This window comes from Bufo bufo, chromosome 1 (assembly GCF_905171765.1).
Source record: "Bufo bufo chromosome 1, aBufBuf1.1, whole genome shotgun sequence".
Classification (NCBI taxonomy): domain Eukaryota; kingdom Metazoa; phylum Chordata; class Amphibia; order Anura; family Bufonidae; genus Bufo; species Bufo bufo.
The window spans coordinates 554193327-554208212 of NC_053389.1; the positions used below are offsets into that span (position 1 = coordinate 554193327).

The following is a 14886-nucleotide window of genomic DNA, read 5'->3' on the forward strand; positions in this document are numbered from 1 at the left end:
GGAGCCCTGATCTCAACATCATCAAGTCTGTCTAAGATTACATGAAGAGACAGAAAGGTTTGACCACACCTACCTCCACAGAAGATCTGCGGTTAGTTTTCCAAGATGTTTGGAACAGCCTCCCTGCTGAGTACCTTCAAAAACTGTGTGCAAGAACTGATGCTGTTTTGAAGGCAAAGAGTAGTCACACCAAATATTGATTTGATTTCGATTTATCTTTTGTTCATTCACTTTGCATGTTATTTGATAAAAATAAATTATTAACACTTCTATAAGTTATGGTCCATAACCCGAACCTTGTACGCCGAACTTGAAACACAAGTTTGCTAATCACCATTTATATTAGAAATAGTCAGCGGCTTCTCCTACTGTCTTAGAATATGGACTGGTGCACATCTCTCGGTATCCCCCAATACCGAAGAAAACTGTATATGAAGAGTAGGAATGGAACGAGGGGCACTCAGTAACTAGAGGCGTATGGACATCAATACAAATGAGCAGGTATTGAAAAATGTCACTCTTTACTTGTAAAATGGCATATGACATAGAACATAGGAACATACAAACATAAATCAATAAAACATCAAATCAATATAAATCCATAAAACATTAAAACAATAGAGCATAGGGACCTCTACAGAGCCTCTTATCCTTGGTACATTTATGTACATATAAATTAGTGACAGCAGGTGGTCGGGGCATGGTGACCCCTTGACTACGGGCACAAATCACAACTGCAACTTCTGTGACCACTTTACTTATGCCACTGGCAGTATCGAAAAAGATATGAAAAGTAGTGTCTAAGAAGACAGTTTAAAGGCTATGAACATCTTTGGGGGGAATTTTGTTTTATCATTGCATTTTACTCATGGGCTAAAATTTATTTAACAATTTCAACAGCTTGTGTTCTACAGCCTTAGGCCCCCTGCACACAAACGTGTGCACTCCGTTGCCGTATTGCAGACTGCATTTGCGGATCCGCAATACACGGGTGCCGTTCTCCGCATCACGGATGCAGACCCATTCACTTGAATGGGTCCGCAAATCCGAAGATGCGGAATGGTACGGAATGGAATGCGGACCCATTTTGTGGACGTGTGAATGGAGCCTTAAGGAGATGGGGTGTTGTGGAAATCACTGTTAACCACTTCCAGACCGGGCCATTTGCCCCCTTCCTACTAATTTTGCAAATCTGACATGTCACTTTATGGCCCCTTTCACACGGGCGAGTATTCCGCACGGGTGCAATGCGTGAGTTGAACGCATTGCACCCGCACTGAATCCTGACCCATTCATTTCTATGGGGCTGTGCACACGAGCAGTGATTTTCACGCATCACTTGTGCGTTGTGTGAAAATCGCAGCATGCTCTATATTCTGCGTTTTTCACGCAACGCAGGCCCCATAGAAGTGAATGGGACCGCGTGAAAATCGCAAGCATCCGCAAGCAAGTACGGATGCGGTGCGATTTTTACGCATGGTTGCTAGGTGACGATCGGGCTGGGGACCCGATCTGTATTATTTTCCCTTATAACATGGTTATAAGGGAAAATAATAGCATTCTGAATACAGAATGCAAAGTAAAATAGTGATGGAGGGGTTAAAAATAAAATAAAAATTAACTCACCGAGTCCACTTGATCGCGTAGTCGCGGATCTCTGTCTTCTTCTGTAATGTTGAGCTGCCGGCTAAGGACCTATGGTGACGTCACATCACATGATCCAATCACATGGTCCCTCACCATGGTGATGAACCATGTGATTGGACCATGTGATGAGCACAGTGACGTCATCAAAGGTCCTATTCCTGTGCACAGCAAAGAAGAAGACAGAAGAGAAGTCGGGCTGTGCGATCAAGTGAATTAAGGTGAGTCAAATTATTATTTATTTTTTTTAACCCCTCCAGCCTTATTGTACTATGCATTCTGTATTAAGAATGCTATTATTTTCCCTTATAACCATGTTATAAGGGAAAATAATACAATCTACAGAACACTTAACCCAAACCCGAACTTCTGTGAAGAAGCTCGGGTTTGGGTACCAAACATGCCGATTTTTCTCACGCGCGTGCAAAATGCATTACAATGTTTTGCACTCGCGTGGAAAAATTGCGCATTTTCCCGCAACGCACCCGCATCTTATCCGGGCAAAAAACATGACGCCCGTGTGAAAGAGGCCTATGTGGTAATAGCTTTGGAACACTTATTTATCCAAGCCATTCAGAGATTGTTTTCTCGTGACACATTGTACTTCATGCTAGTCATAAATTTGAGTCAATATATTTCACCTTTATTTATGAAAAAATCCCAAATTTACCAAAACTTTAGAAATATTCGCAATTTTCAAATTTCAATTCCTCTGCTTTTAAAACTGAAAGTGATACTTCATAAAACCCCCCATAAATGACCACATTGTAGAAACTACACCCCTCAAGTTACTCAAAACTGATTTTACAAACTTTGTTAACCCTTTAGGTGTTCCACAAGAATTAAAGGAAAATGGAGATAAAATTTCAAAATTTCACTTTTTTGGCAGTTTTTCAATTTTAATCCATTTTCTTCTTTAACACATCGAGGGTTAGGGTACTTTCACACTAGCGTTTTTCTTTTCCGGCGCTGAGTTCCGTCCTAGGGGCTCAAATCCGGAAAAGAACTGATCAGTTTTATCCTAATGCATTCTCAATGGAGAGTAATCCATTCAGGATGCATCAGGATGTCTTCAGTTCAGTCTTTTTGACTGATCAGGCTTTTCAGAAAACCGTAGCATGTTGTATTTTTACCTCCGGCCCAAAATCCTGAACACTTTGACTGACTGAACGCCGGATCCGGTCTTTTTCCCATTGACTTGCATTAACGCCGGATCCGGCTTTTGCATGTTAAACCCGAAAAATGTGAAAAAAAATGTTAAAGTCCATAAATGGCGGATCCGTTTTTTCCAATGCATTTTTTCATTGTGATCAAAATCCTGATCAGGATTCAAATGTAATCCGTTTTCACGTTTTTCCGGATGTGGCGGGCAGTTCCGGTGTCGGAATTGAACGCCGGATTTAAACAACGCTAGTGTGAAAGTAGCCTTAACAGCCAAACAAAACTTAATATTTATTACCCTGGTTCTGCGGTTTACATAAACACCCCACATATGGTCGTAAACTGATGTAAGGACACACGGCAGGGCGCAGAAGAAAAGGATGGTTTTTGGAAGGCAGATTTTGCTGAACTGTTTTTTTTACACCATGTCCCATTTGAAGCCCCCCTGATGCACCCTTACAGTAAAAACTCCCAAAAGTTGACCCCATTTTGGAAACTAGAAGATAAGGTGCCAGTTTTATTGGTACTATTTTGGGGTGCATATGATTTTTAATTGCTCTATATTAAGTTTTTTGTGAGGCAAGGTAACCAAAAAATGGCTGTTTTGGCACGGTTTTTATTTTTTATCATTGTCATTCATCTGACAGGGTAGATCATGTACAAATTTTATAGAGCAGGTTGTTACGGACGCAATGATATAAAATATGTCTATTTTGTTTGTTTCAGCTTTACATAATAAATACATTTTTGGAAAAAAAATTATGTTTTTGTGTCTCCATTTTCTGAACGCCATTTTTTTTTTTTTTCTGCCAATCATCTTGCGCAGGGGCTCATTTTTTGCAGGAAGAGTTGATGTTTTTATTGGTACCATTTTTGGATACATATGATTTTTTGATCATTCATTATTACACTTTATGGGGCAAGGTGACCAAAAAATTGGTTGTTTTAGCACAGTTTTTATTTATTTATTTTTACAGCGTTCACCTGAGGTGTTAAGTCATGTGATATTTTTATAGAGCAGGTTCTTACAGACGCAGAAATACCTAATATGTATACTTTTTCTTATTTAAAGAGGACCTTTCACTAGTGTAGAAACTAAAAACTAACTATATCAGTGGGCAGAGCGGCGCCCAGGGGTCCCCCTGCACTTACTAGTATGTCTGGGCGCCACTCCGTTCGCCCGGTATAGGCTCCGGTGTCTGCGCTCCCTCTGTTGTACTGGACTGATTTTTTGTATGAGGCGTGTCCCTTGCTGCAGCTCTGGCCAATCGCAGCGCACAGCTCATAGAATTTTTCTTTTTTACATGTGACACCTTTTTTGAATTTTAAATTTTACACTTTGCGTCCCCCATAAGGTCATACAAGACCTCTGGGGGACATTTGACTTCACTTTTTTTTTTCACTATTGATTTCTCCTGTAACTGGGGCTGACATAGTAGCCCCAGTTACAGGGGAAATACAGCCCCCAGGGAGGCTGCACAGCACTATACAACGCTGTGCAGCCTCAGTGCTGGGCTAATCGATGTCTGTGAAAGAGCATAGCATAGCGCTTCCTGATCTGTATACACAGCTGTTTATACAGCGATCTAAAAGGTAGGGACACCTGGGAACTGTCCCTGCCTTCTCTCTGGGTTGCCCTGCTGTCACTGACAGCGGATCCCCCGCTCGGCAGCTGCACGATTAGCGTGCAGCTGCAATCTCTGAATGGACGTTTTAGAATGTCCATTTAGAGATAAACAACCGCCCACAGGACGTGTATATCCTTTCTTTCAAATATCTTTTTATTGCATAAGAGAATAACACAAGAGAATAACACAGGGAAAAGGGACTTAAATCTACAATTCCATAGAGTAAGAAAGTACGTCACGCAGGATGTAAAAACTGAGTATAACCAGTATATTACTTTTTGAACAGTCAATAAAAAGTAAATTTGACATTAATGGACAGGTTGTTAGTATTACCCCGGAGATGGAATAATATAATTCACAATATCCTAAAATCACCTATGTTTGTGTTAGTATGCTAATAAAAGCAAAGTGAGTGATTTTTATATTTTTTGATTTGACACATTCTTTATGCCGATTATGCTAAGCAGTAGTAAGTTAACATAAATAACCAGTTATTTAAGTAGGGGTAACTAGGAAGAAGAAGGGAAGATGGGGGTATGGTCAATGTGTGTCCTGGTACGTAAATATGAGTTGTCCTACCTGTAATAAGTCTCTTAAGACTGGGTTACTGATTCCCTTTCCCAGAAGCCCCTAAAAGTCTGCCATGGAATCCAAAAAGAATAAAGTTATCTGGTATGTGAGTAATAGACAAAAAGCAGCGGTGCCCTTAATGGAGTTGGTTCAATCTCCTAAATGGCTAAAACAAAAGGTACGGGAACCGCGCTCTAACCAAACAATAAATGTCAGTGATAAAGTCCTGTAGAAATTGAGATATCAAGTTCAAACAATAGCCAGTGATGAATACACGGAACCTGAATGTTCAAGCAGAGGTGGTGACAATTTCTTCTACTCCCGGTCCTAGGATAAGTCTCAAAAGATCTTTAAACAGACTTTAATCCCGAAATAGAAGAAACAGGTGTTGCGGTCACACAGCTTGTACTAATCCCCAGATCTCATACAATGACTCCAACCGCTGGATCCAAACACCGGACCTTCAAAAGGAATAAAGCAAATAGTGCAATACCCTCGGTATCTTCAATAGTAAGGATTTTATTATACTTACAACAGGTAAGATTTAAAGTTTGCACTTAAAAATGCCCGACCCGGGTTTCGCTGTTCGCTTCTTCAGGGGCTGCGGTATACAAACCACTGCAAGCCACGAGCAGAAGTAGCCCTCCGCCCCGGAACTGAAACGGGCTTCCGTTTTCAGTTGACATGTCAATCATTTTCAAACTTAGAATATACATTGACACAATCGTATAAGATCACATAAAAATACATTGAATCACATAATAAAAATACACGTGCATTAATAAAATGACTAAAACATATAAATATCACTAAAATTACGTATACAAATTAAAACGGAAAAGTATCAGAACGGATCAAGCCATGCAGACTGCCTTAATGTCCCACTCGATATTTAATCCTTGTGGCTGCAAGGTATCCATTTCAAATATCCACTTAGCTTCCTTTTTATTAATTTGAGTGGCAGGATTGCCACCTCGCCAGTATTGTTTAACTATTTCCACACCGCAAAATTTTAAACCACTAGGATTTTTTCCATGAAATCTTTTAAAATGGGCTGAGATGCTATGAGTCTCCAAGCCCTTCTTTATGTTTCTAATATGTTCCGACACCCGTACTTTTAGCTTCCTGAGGGTCCTACCTATGTATTGGAGCCCACAAGGGCACTCCAACACATAGATGACCCCCTTAGTCTCGCAAGAAATGTTTCCTTTAATCTTAAAAACAGTTTTCTTAGAGGTAGAACCGATCTCTTTAATTTTCGATTTTTTCTTTTCTTCCCTGGAGCGGTTTTTACAACAGGGACAAAAGCCGCACCATGTGAATACACTGCAAGGTTTAGTAGTGCTAGGAATGTCTTTTATAAAACTATGCACAAGGCTACTCCGAACAGTGGGTGCTCTTTTAAAAATAATAGGGGGTTTATTTGGGATAAGGTCCCCAATAATGCGGTCATTTTTCAACACATTCCAATTCTGTTGTATAATTTTTCTAATCTGGGGGCAAATAGTAGAATAGGAAGTGGAGAAAGCAAATTGATATTTTTCTTTCATAGAGTCTGAATATTCTTTAGAATCCTTTTTTTTAATTATTTTGTCCTTATCTAATTTTATTTCTTCCCTTTGTTCATACAATATTTATTTTTCATAACCCTTCTCAATGAACCGGTCTACAATGATACTACTTTGATCTTCATAATCTTTGACATTGGTACAATTTCTTTTGATGCGCTTTAACTGACCTTTCGGTACATTACATAGCCAGGGCTTATAGTGACAGCTGCTCCTGTCTATGTACCCATTTCGGTCAGTCGGTTTAAAAAATGTTTTAGTAACAGCTCGAAGAATCAGCTCGGAGAATCAAACACAGTACACAACAGGAAGTGTCCAGATTAATTCTAGCTTTTACTGTATACAGTTCATAATACCGTATTTTTCGCCCTACAAGACGCACCGGCCCATAGGACGCACCTAGGTTTTAGAGGACAATAAGAAAAAAATATTTTTAATTAGACCCCAGGTCAGACCACCAATCAATCAGACCTCAGGTAACAGCCCCAATCATACCCCCAATTTTAATAAGACCCCAAATCAGACCTCCGCTCAGACCCTAATGTGAATGACCCTCAATCAGACCTCAGATAAGAGCCCCATGCCTCTCATCAGCCTCCAGCAGTCTCATATCAGCCCCCAGCAGTCCCCATTGCCTCATATCAGCCCCCAGTAGCCCCTATTGCCTCTCATATTAGCCCCCAGCAGCCCTCATTGCCTCTCATATTAGCCCCATTGCCTCAGATAAGCTCCCAGCAGCCCCATATTGCCTCAAATCATCCCCCAGCAGCTCCATATTGACCCAGATCATCCCCCAGCAGCCCCATATTGCCTCAGATCACACCCCAGCAGACCCATATTGCCCCAGATCATCCCCCATCAGCCCCATATTGCCTCAGATCACCCCCCAGCAGCCCTATATTGCCCCAGATTACCCCCCCAGCAGCCCCATATTGCCTCAGATTACTCCCAGCAGCCCCATATTGCCTCATGTTTTATAAAATAAAAATAAAAACACTTACCTCTCCTGCTTCTGCACGCCGCCACTCCTCACCGCCCGCGATCTTCTTCCTCCGCCCTTATGCTGTGAACAGCCACTGCACAGCCGATAGCTGAGGACCAGCAAGCGTTGAGTACATAATGGAAGCGCTCATTAGTATTTGCCCCATAAGACGCAGGGGCATTTCCCCCCCACTTTTGGGGCGAAAAAAACGGTAGTTAAATAGGTAAGGTCGTGAGGTTAAGAGAGCTTAATAATTGTCTTGGAGGGTCATGTGTAAGAGGGATGATGGTTAAATATGGGTATGACCTCATTTTACATAAGTCATTAACCTTTATGGTAGCTGGCAAAGAGCCTGAAACATAAATATGATAACATACACACATTCAAAAGAAAATGAGCATGGACATCCTCATACAACACAGAAACAAATAAAATCATAATGAATTCTCTCACAGTAAAATTGTGACTTATTTGGTCATATACAATATTCAGTATTAACTTGCATTCATTTCACATACTATCTCAATTATGATTTTTTTATTTTGGCTAAATTATGGGGGTCATTTATTATCCAGAGATACGCCTGGCGCCTGGAAATTTGCGACTTTTCCCCTCTCACGCCAGGTCTAAAACAGTGGGTGTGGCGTGGCCAGGGAAGGCGACGGGCCGGCAGTCTCATCTCATTCATCATTTTCTACACCTATTTTAGTCATAGAAAATGGTCTAAATATAAGCCAGCAAGGAAGCTGTCTTACATTTAAACTTGCGCTGGATGCGCCAAAGTTATGGAGAGGCTGGCGCCTCCTCATAACTTCAGCGGATCCAACACCAGACATAGGGGTTATTAAGACCAGCGTCTAAAATGCTGGTCTTAATAAATGACCCCATATGTTCTTTAGCTACATGATATTCAGGAAATCACAATTATGGTGCCCTTAGAGCAGTGCTGGACATATCTGTTGTGACCTATCATATATGTTCTGCAATGGGTCAACTATTGATACCCTACTTCTAAATAAGTGGAAATAATTCAAGAAGCTGGAATGAGAAATTTACAATATGTGTTATTTGCTAAAACCTTGATTTGATAAATGAGTTTGTAACAGAAATGTAAGTGACAATATGAGAATACAGCATTTATAGCTTCAGTTAGGGCTGGGCGATTTCGCCTCCTCAACCCCAAAAAATGTTTATTTATTTATTTATTTTATTTAAAGGGGTTCTCCGGGAATTAAGAAAATGAAAATATGTAAATATTACTTTATTATATATTCCCAAATACCTTTCATTAGTTATAATGGCTCGTTTTGTCTAGGGAGCAATGATTAGGAGAAACAAAATGGCCGCTGTCCTATTAGTGTACACAAAACCTGTCCTAATCACACAGGAGGACAAGTTACTTTACAACACTGAGGTAAAGAGCTGCCTCATCCTCCTCTCTGCTCTGCTTGTCAGGGATTATGATCCTTAATAAAGATTAATATGATCCTTAGCTGAATCTCTGTAGGAATGGAGTTCATGAGGAGACATGAAGTACAGAGAGGACGGACAGGGCAGACTGTGGTAATGGATACAGCTTACAAGTGCTGCTGCTCATTAGCCACATCTGTTCATGAACTTCGTTCCTACAGAGATTCAGCTGATGACCATATTAAACTGTATTCAGGATGATAATTCCTGACAAGCAGAGCAAAGAGGAAGATGAGGCAGCTCTTTACCTCAGTGTTGTGAAGTAACTTGTCCTGCTGTGTGATTAGGACAGCTTTTGTGTGTACTAATAGGACAACGGACATTTTGTTTTTCCTAATGATTGCTCCCCAGGCAAAATGAGCCATTATAACTAATGTAAGGTATTTGGGAATATATTTATAATGAAGTAATATTTAAGTATTTTCATTTTTTAATTCCCGGAGAACCCCTTTAAGGACAACTATTGATTTTAATCTGAATAATTTTTTCTTGTATTTTTTCTGGCCATAACTTTTTTATATTTTTGTGTCAATATAGCTGTATGACAGCCTTTTTTGGCAAGACAAATAGTTTTTTAGTGACACCATTTTGGGGTACATATAACTTATTAATTTTTATGACATTTTTCTTGGGGTGGTAATGGAAAATAAAGCAATTCTATCATTGTTTTTTGCACTTTAAATTTATAACATTCACCATTCGGCATAACTAGTATTTTACTTTATTCTATGGGTCAGGGCAATTATGGTGACACCAAATACAGTATGTATGTATACTTTTATTTATGTTCTTTATACATTTTTTTACTACTTTTGCACAATAATAGCACATCTTATTATTCAGTGGGAATTTGTTGATAGCCTGTCACTTCCCTCTATCAACAAATCCATAGTGAATTTAAGACTACTTGTACCTGGGAAAGTTAGGTGACCACCAGTATGGCTATTTCCAGCTGTCACTCATCTTTCCCAGACTACAATTACAGAGATGGAGGAGCAAGGCATGCTTTCTGTGTAAATAGCCAGAAGTTTAGGGAAGTTGGGTGACAGCTGGTAAAGACAAAACTGGTGGTCACCCAACTTTCCCAGGTAGAGATTGCCAGTCTTACATTCACAAGGTATTTTTTTGTTAGCGGGAAATGATACTATCATGAGAGCTTTGGCAGTGTGGACCTACAATATAGGGCCTGGCAGTGTGTCATGCACTGTGAGGGGTGGAGTGAATCTGGGGGCCGACCTTCACTCTCCTCACTTAGAGCCCAGACCTCAGCATGTGGACAGCATTGTACAAGTGTTGTTGCTATGCTGCTTCCTTGGTACACATGGCCTCACTGTCAGTTAATCACAGTAATTCCGTCTCTTAATCGCCCAGCCCTAGCTGTAGTAATATTATTTCAATAAACATTTTTTTCACTGTGTGTAAAATTACAAGTGAATGCTATCCATTTCTATGGAACTATTCATTCCCTTTATTTTAATTTTTAGGCAATAGTTGCTACAGGAATTTCATATGGAGTTAACCTGGAGGAGACTTACAATGTTGCCATTGTGAAGAATGTTCCACGTGGGTAAGTGAAACATAGTATACCTTAGGATCTGTTCATATCTGCATCATGGTTTCCGTTTATGATGCAAATTACATTGCAGTGCTCGACCCATCACACTGCGTACGTCACTTTGTCTATCACGTTCCTCAGAGGTGTCAGAATCTACGATGGAGGCATCGACACAAATGTTAACAGCCTAAGAAATTATACTGCAAATATATTTCTATTTCCCAAATCAGTTAGTGCTTCATATAAACTCATAGCAGGTGTTTCATAAAATGCTTTAAGATGGAAATTATGAAAATACCCATAATTGTGGTCCTCTTAAAGAGTTCAGAATGGCTTAAAAAAAGTAAAAACTCACAAATCACTTGCTGATAACTAGAGATGAGCAAATAGTTCAAAATTTGCTTTGTGTTAAATTCGACCAATTCGATTCTGCCTGAATTGAAAGTGTTCCAATAGGCCGGAAAATTTGTGTATGGCAAAATAGGACAGATAAACAGGAGACATGAACATGATTGTATGTGAGTTAATGAATTGTTATATCGTTCTCTATTTGAGTGAACAAGTGGTGAAGTTTCTATGTTACGGTATGGAGCCTGATCTCATAGAGTGGGTCATCGCATTGAAAAAGCAGTACCAATTGAGGTGTGATTAAGTGCATCTCAGCACGTCCACGTGGTCTCTAATCCATGTACTATTTGATATGTTTTATATTAACTTCAAATAATCTCTGAAAATCATTTTCTCTGCTTGAAAATGTAGCTTCATACCACCTGTGGCTCCAGACGTCAGCCTTTTTTCACAACTGATTGTACCGGCTTTCTCCATTGGCATTTTAGCATATGCCCTTGCTGTTTCTCTGGGAAAAGTTTATGCTACAAAGTATAATTACGAGATTGATGGAAATCAGGTACAGTTTTATTTACTAGTTACTAGAGAATAATCATTACATTCAGCATTACAACACAGTAGCATTTAACATATATTTACTGTACACTTTATGGATTAAATATTGGGACAGTTACACATTACACCTACAGGAGCTTGTATGACATCCCATTCTAAACCCATAGGCATTAAATGGGTTGTCTCATTTATAATGTAGATAAAGTTAAAACAAGGCATTTACCAATGTATTGTGATTGTCCATATTGCCTGCTTTTACCATTGCATTATACACTGCTCGTGTCTAGGGGTTAAAGCCAACACTGCAGAGCACATATGAGGTGGTTGGGACAGGAGCTCGTGTCCCTATGCATGCTCCCATGGTCCCAGATGGCCTTTTTTCTATAGTGTGCAAGCACGGCCAACGTGGCTGGATTGTAGGGTGACCATAACCCCTGGATATGAGCAGTGTATAATGGGATGGGAAAATGAATCCAGCCAGCAAAGGAGGTAATATGGATAATCACAATACATTAGTAAGTGACTTGTATTAACTTTCTGTACGTGATAAATGCTGTTTGCTGAAGTGAGACAACCCCTTTGATATGGAGTCACCAAACCCAGAGTTGTCCATCAGACAGCCGAAGAAAGAAGTGTGATTCATCACACCACAGGACATACAGGTGAAACTCGAAAAATTAGAGCAAACTTCATTTATTTCACTAATGCAACTTAAAAGTTGAAACTAATATATGAGATAGACTCATTACATGCAAAGCGAGATATTTCAAGCCTTTATTTGTTAGAATTTGGAGGATTATGGCTTACAGCTTATGAAAACCCCAAAGTCACAATCTCAGGTACCCTTAGCTCAGGGGGTATGGATTACTTAGCTGACTAGAGTGTGACACTTTGAGCCTAGAATATTGAACCTTTTCACAATATTCTAATTTTAACCACATCCCGTCCGCCCATAGACTAAAAAAGTCTGGGAGGTGGTTCTCTATCTCTGAATGGACGTTCCTGAACGTCCATTCAGAGATCACAGCTGCACGCTAATCGTACAGCTGCAGATCGGGTTGCCCGCTGTCAGTGACAGCAGGGCAACCCTTAGAGAAGACAGGGACAGTTTCCAGCTGTCCCTGCCTTCTAGATCGCTGTATACAGTGCAGGAAGCGCAAGTTCCAGCCCGGCGGTCATGTGACCGCCGATGCCGGAGAGTGCAGATGCTGTCGGGTCTTTCACAGACCTCAATCAGCCCTGCACTGAGGCTGTACAGCGCAGTATACCGCTGTACAGCCTATTTGGAGGGTGTATTTCTCCTGTAACTGGGGCTACTATGTCAGGAGAAATCAATAGTGGAAAAAAAAAAATAAGAAGTTAAATGTCCCCCAGAGGTCTTGTAAAATAAAAAATTAAAATAAAGTGTTAAAAAATAAAAAAAGGTTTCACATGTAAAAAAATTAAAATCCCCAAGTAAGGAATAAATAATAATGTTTGTTTTGTTTAAAAAATGCTATTATTGTGTTAAAGTGAAATAAATAAAAGTATACATATTAGGTATCGCCGTGTCCGTAACAACCAGCTCTATAAAAATATCACATGACCTAACCCCTCGGGTGAACACTGTAAAAAAATAAAAACTGTGTAAAAAAAAAAGCCATTTTGTCAACTTACATCACAAAAAGTGCAACACCAAGTTATCAAAAAGGCGTATGTCCCACAAAATGGTACTAATAAAACTGTCACCTCATTCCGCAAAAAATTAGCCCCTACGTAAGAAAATCGCTCAAAAAAAATAAAAAAACCATAGCTCTCAGAGCATGGACACATTAAAACATAATTTTTTTGTTTAAAAAATGCTATACATATTCGGTATCGCCACATCCGTAACGATCTGCTCTATAAAAATGTCACATGACCTAGCCCCTAAGGTGAACGCTGTAAAAATAACTAAATAAAGACTGTGCTAAAACCACCAATTTTGTGGTCACCTTGCCCCATAAAGTGTTATAATGAACATTTTGTACCCAAAAATAGTACCAACAAAACTGGCACCTTATCCCCTAGTTTCCAAAATGCAGTCATTTTTTGGGAGTTTTTACTGTAAGGGTGCATCAGGGGGGCTTCAAATGGGACATGGCATCTAAAAACTAGTTCAGCAAAATCTGCCTTCCAAAAACCATGTGGCGCTCCTTTTCTTCTGCACCCTGCCGTGTGCCCATACAGCAGTTTATGACCACATGTGGGGTGTTTCTGTAAATCGCAGAATCTGTGTAATAAATATTGAGTTTTGTTTGGCTGTTAACCCTCGATGTGTTAAAGAAAAAAAATTGATTAAAATGGAAAATCTGCCCAAAAAAGTAAAATGTTAAAATTTGATCTCCATTTTCCTTTAATTCTTGTGGAACGCCTAAAGGGTTAACAAAGTTTGTAAAATCAGTTTTAAGTAACTTGAGGGGTGTAGTTTCTACAATAGGGTCATTTATGGGGATATCCACTATGTAAGCCCCACAAAGTGACTTCAGACCTGAACTGGTCCTTAAAAAGTGGGTTTTGGCAATTTTCTTAGGAATTTTAAGAATTGCTTCTAAACTTCTAAGCCTTCTAACGTCCTAAAAAAATAAAATGACATTTCCAAAATGATGCCAACATAAAGAAGACATATGGGAAATGTTAAGTAATAAATATTTTATGAGGTATCCCTTTCTGTTTTAAAAGCAGAGAAATAGAAATGTGGAAAATTGCAAATTTTTCAAAATTTTTGGTAAATTTGGGATTTTTTCATAACTAAAAGTTGAAATATATTGACTCAAATTTATGACTGTCATGAAGTACAATGTGTCACGAGAAAACAGTCTGTGAATGGCTTGGATAAGTAAAAGTGTTCCAAAGTTATTACCACATAAAGTGAGATATGTCAGATTTGCAAAATTAGGCCTGGTCAGGAAGGGGGCAAATGGCCCGGATGTGAAGTGGTTAAGTTGCATTAATGCAACTCATTTTAAGTTGCATTACTGAAATAAATGAACTTTTGCACGATATTCTAATTTTTCGAGTTTCACCTGTACTTACACTTCTCCAGAGTCCAGAGACGGCATACTTGCATTGAAGGCTTGCATGTAGCTGCTTGGCCATGGAAAAATACTGTATGCCATGAAGCTTCCAGCACACAGATTTGTGCTGATGTTAATGTATGAAGAGGTCTGGAACTCTGCAGTTACTGAGTCAGCACAACATTGGTGACTTTTATGTATTATGCACCTCAGCACTTAGTGACCCCGCTCTGTAACCTTACGTGGTCTTCACTTTCTGGCTGAGTTGCTGTGGTTCCTAAACACTTTTACTTTGCAATAATACCATTAAGTTGATGGTGGAATATCTAGGGGGGAAGGAATGTCAAAAACCGACATGTTACAATGGTGG

The 14886-nt window shown here is 39.6% G+C and overlaps 1 protein-coding gene across 3 annotated transcripts in view; it reads left to right on the forward strand.

The window, feature by feature from the left end:
- Positions 1 to 14886, forward strand: part of LOC120982602 (pendrin-like) — a 170128-nt gene that overhangs the window by 75143 nt on the left and 80099 nt on the right. For all 3 annotated transcript variants that reach the window (XM_040412886.1, XM_040412876.1, XM_040412868.1), the window contains exons 8-9: positions 10508 to 10590; positions 11338 to 11485. In XM_040412886.1, the coding sequence (XP_040268820.1) occupies positions 10508 to 10590; positions 11338 to 11485 (231 nt within the window). The remainder of the gene's footprint in view (positions 1 to 10507; positions 10591 to 11337; positions 11486 to 14886) is intronic.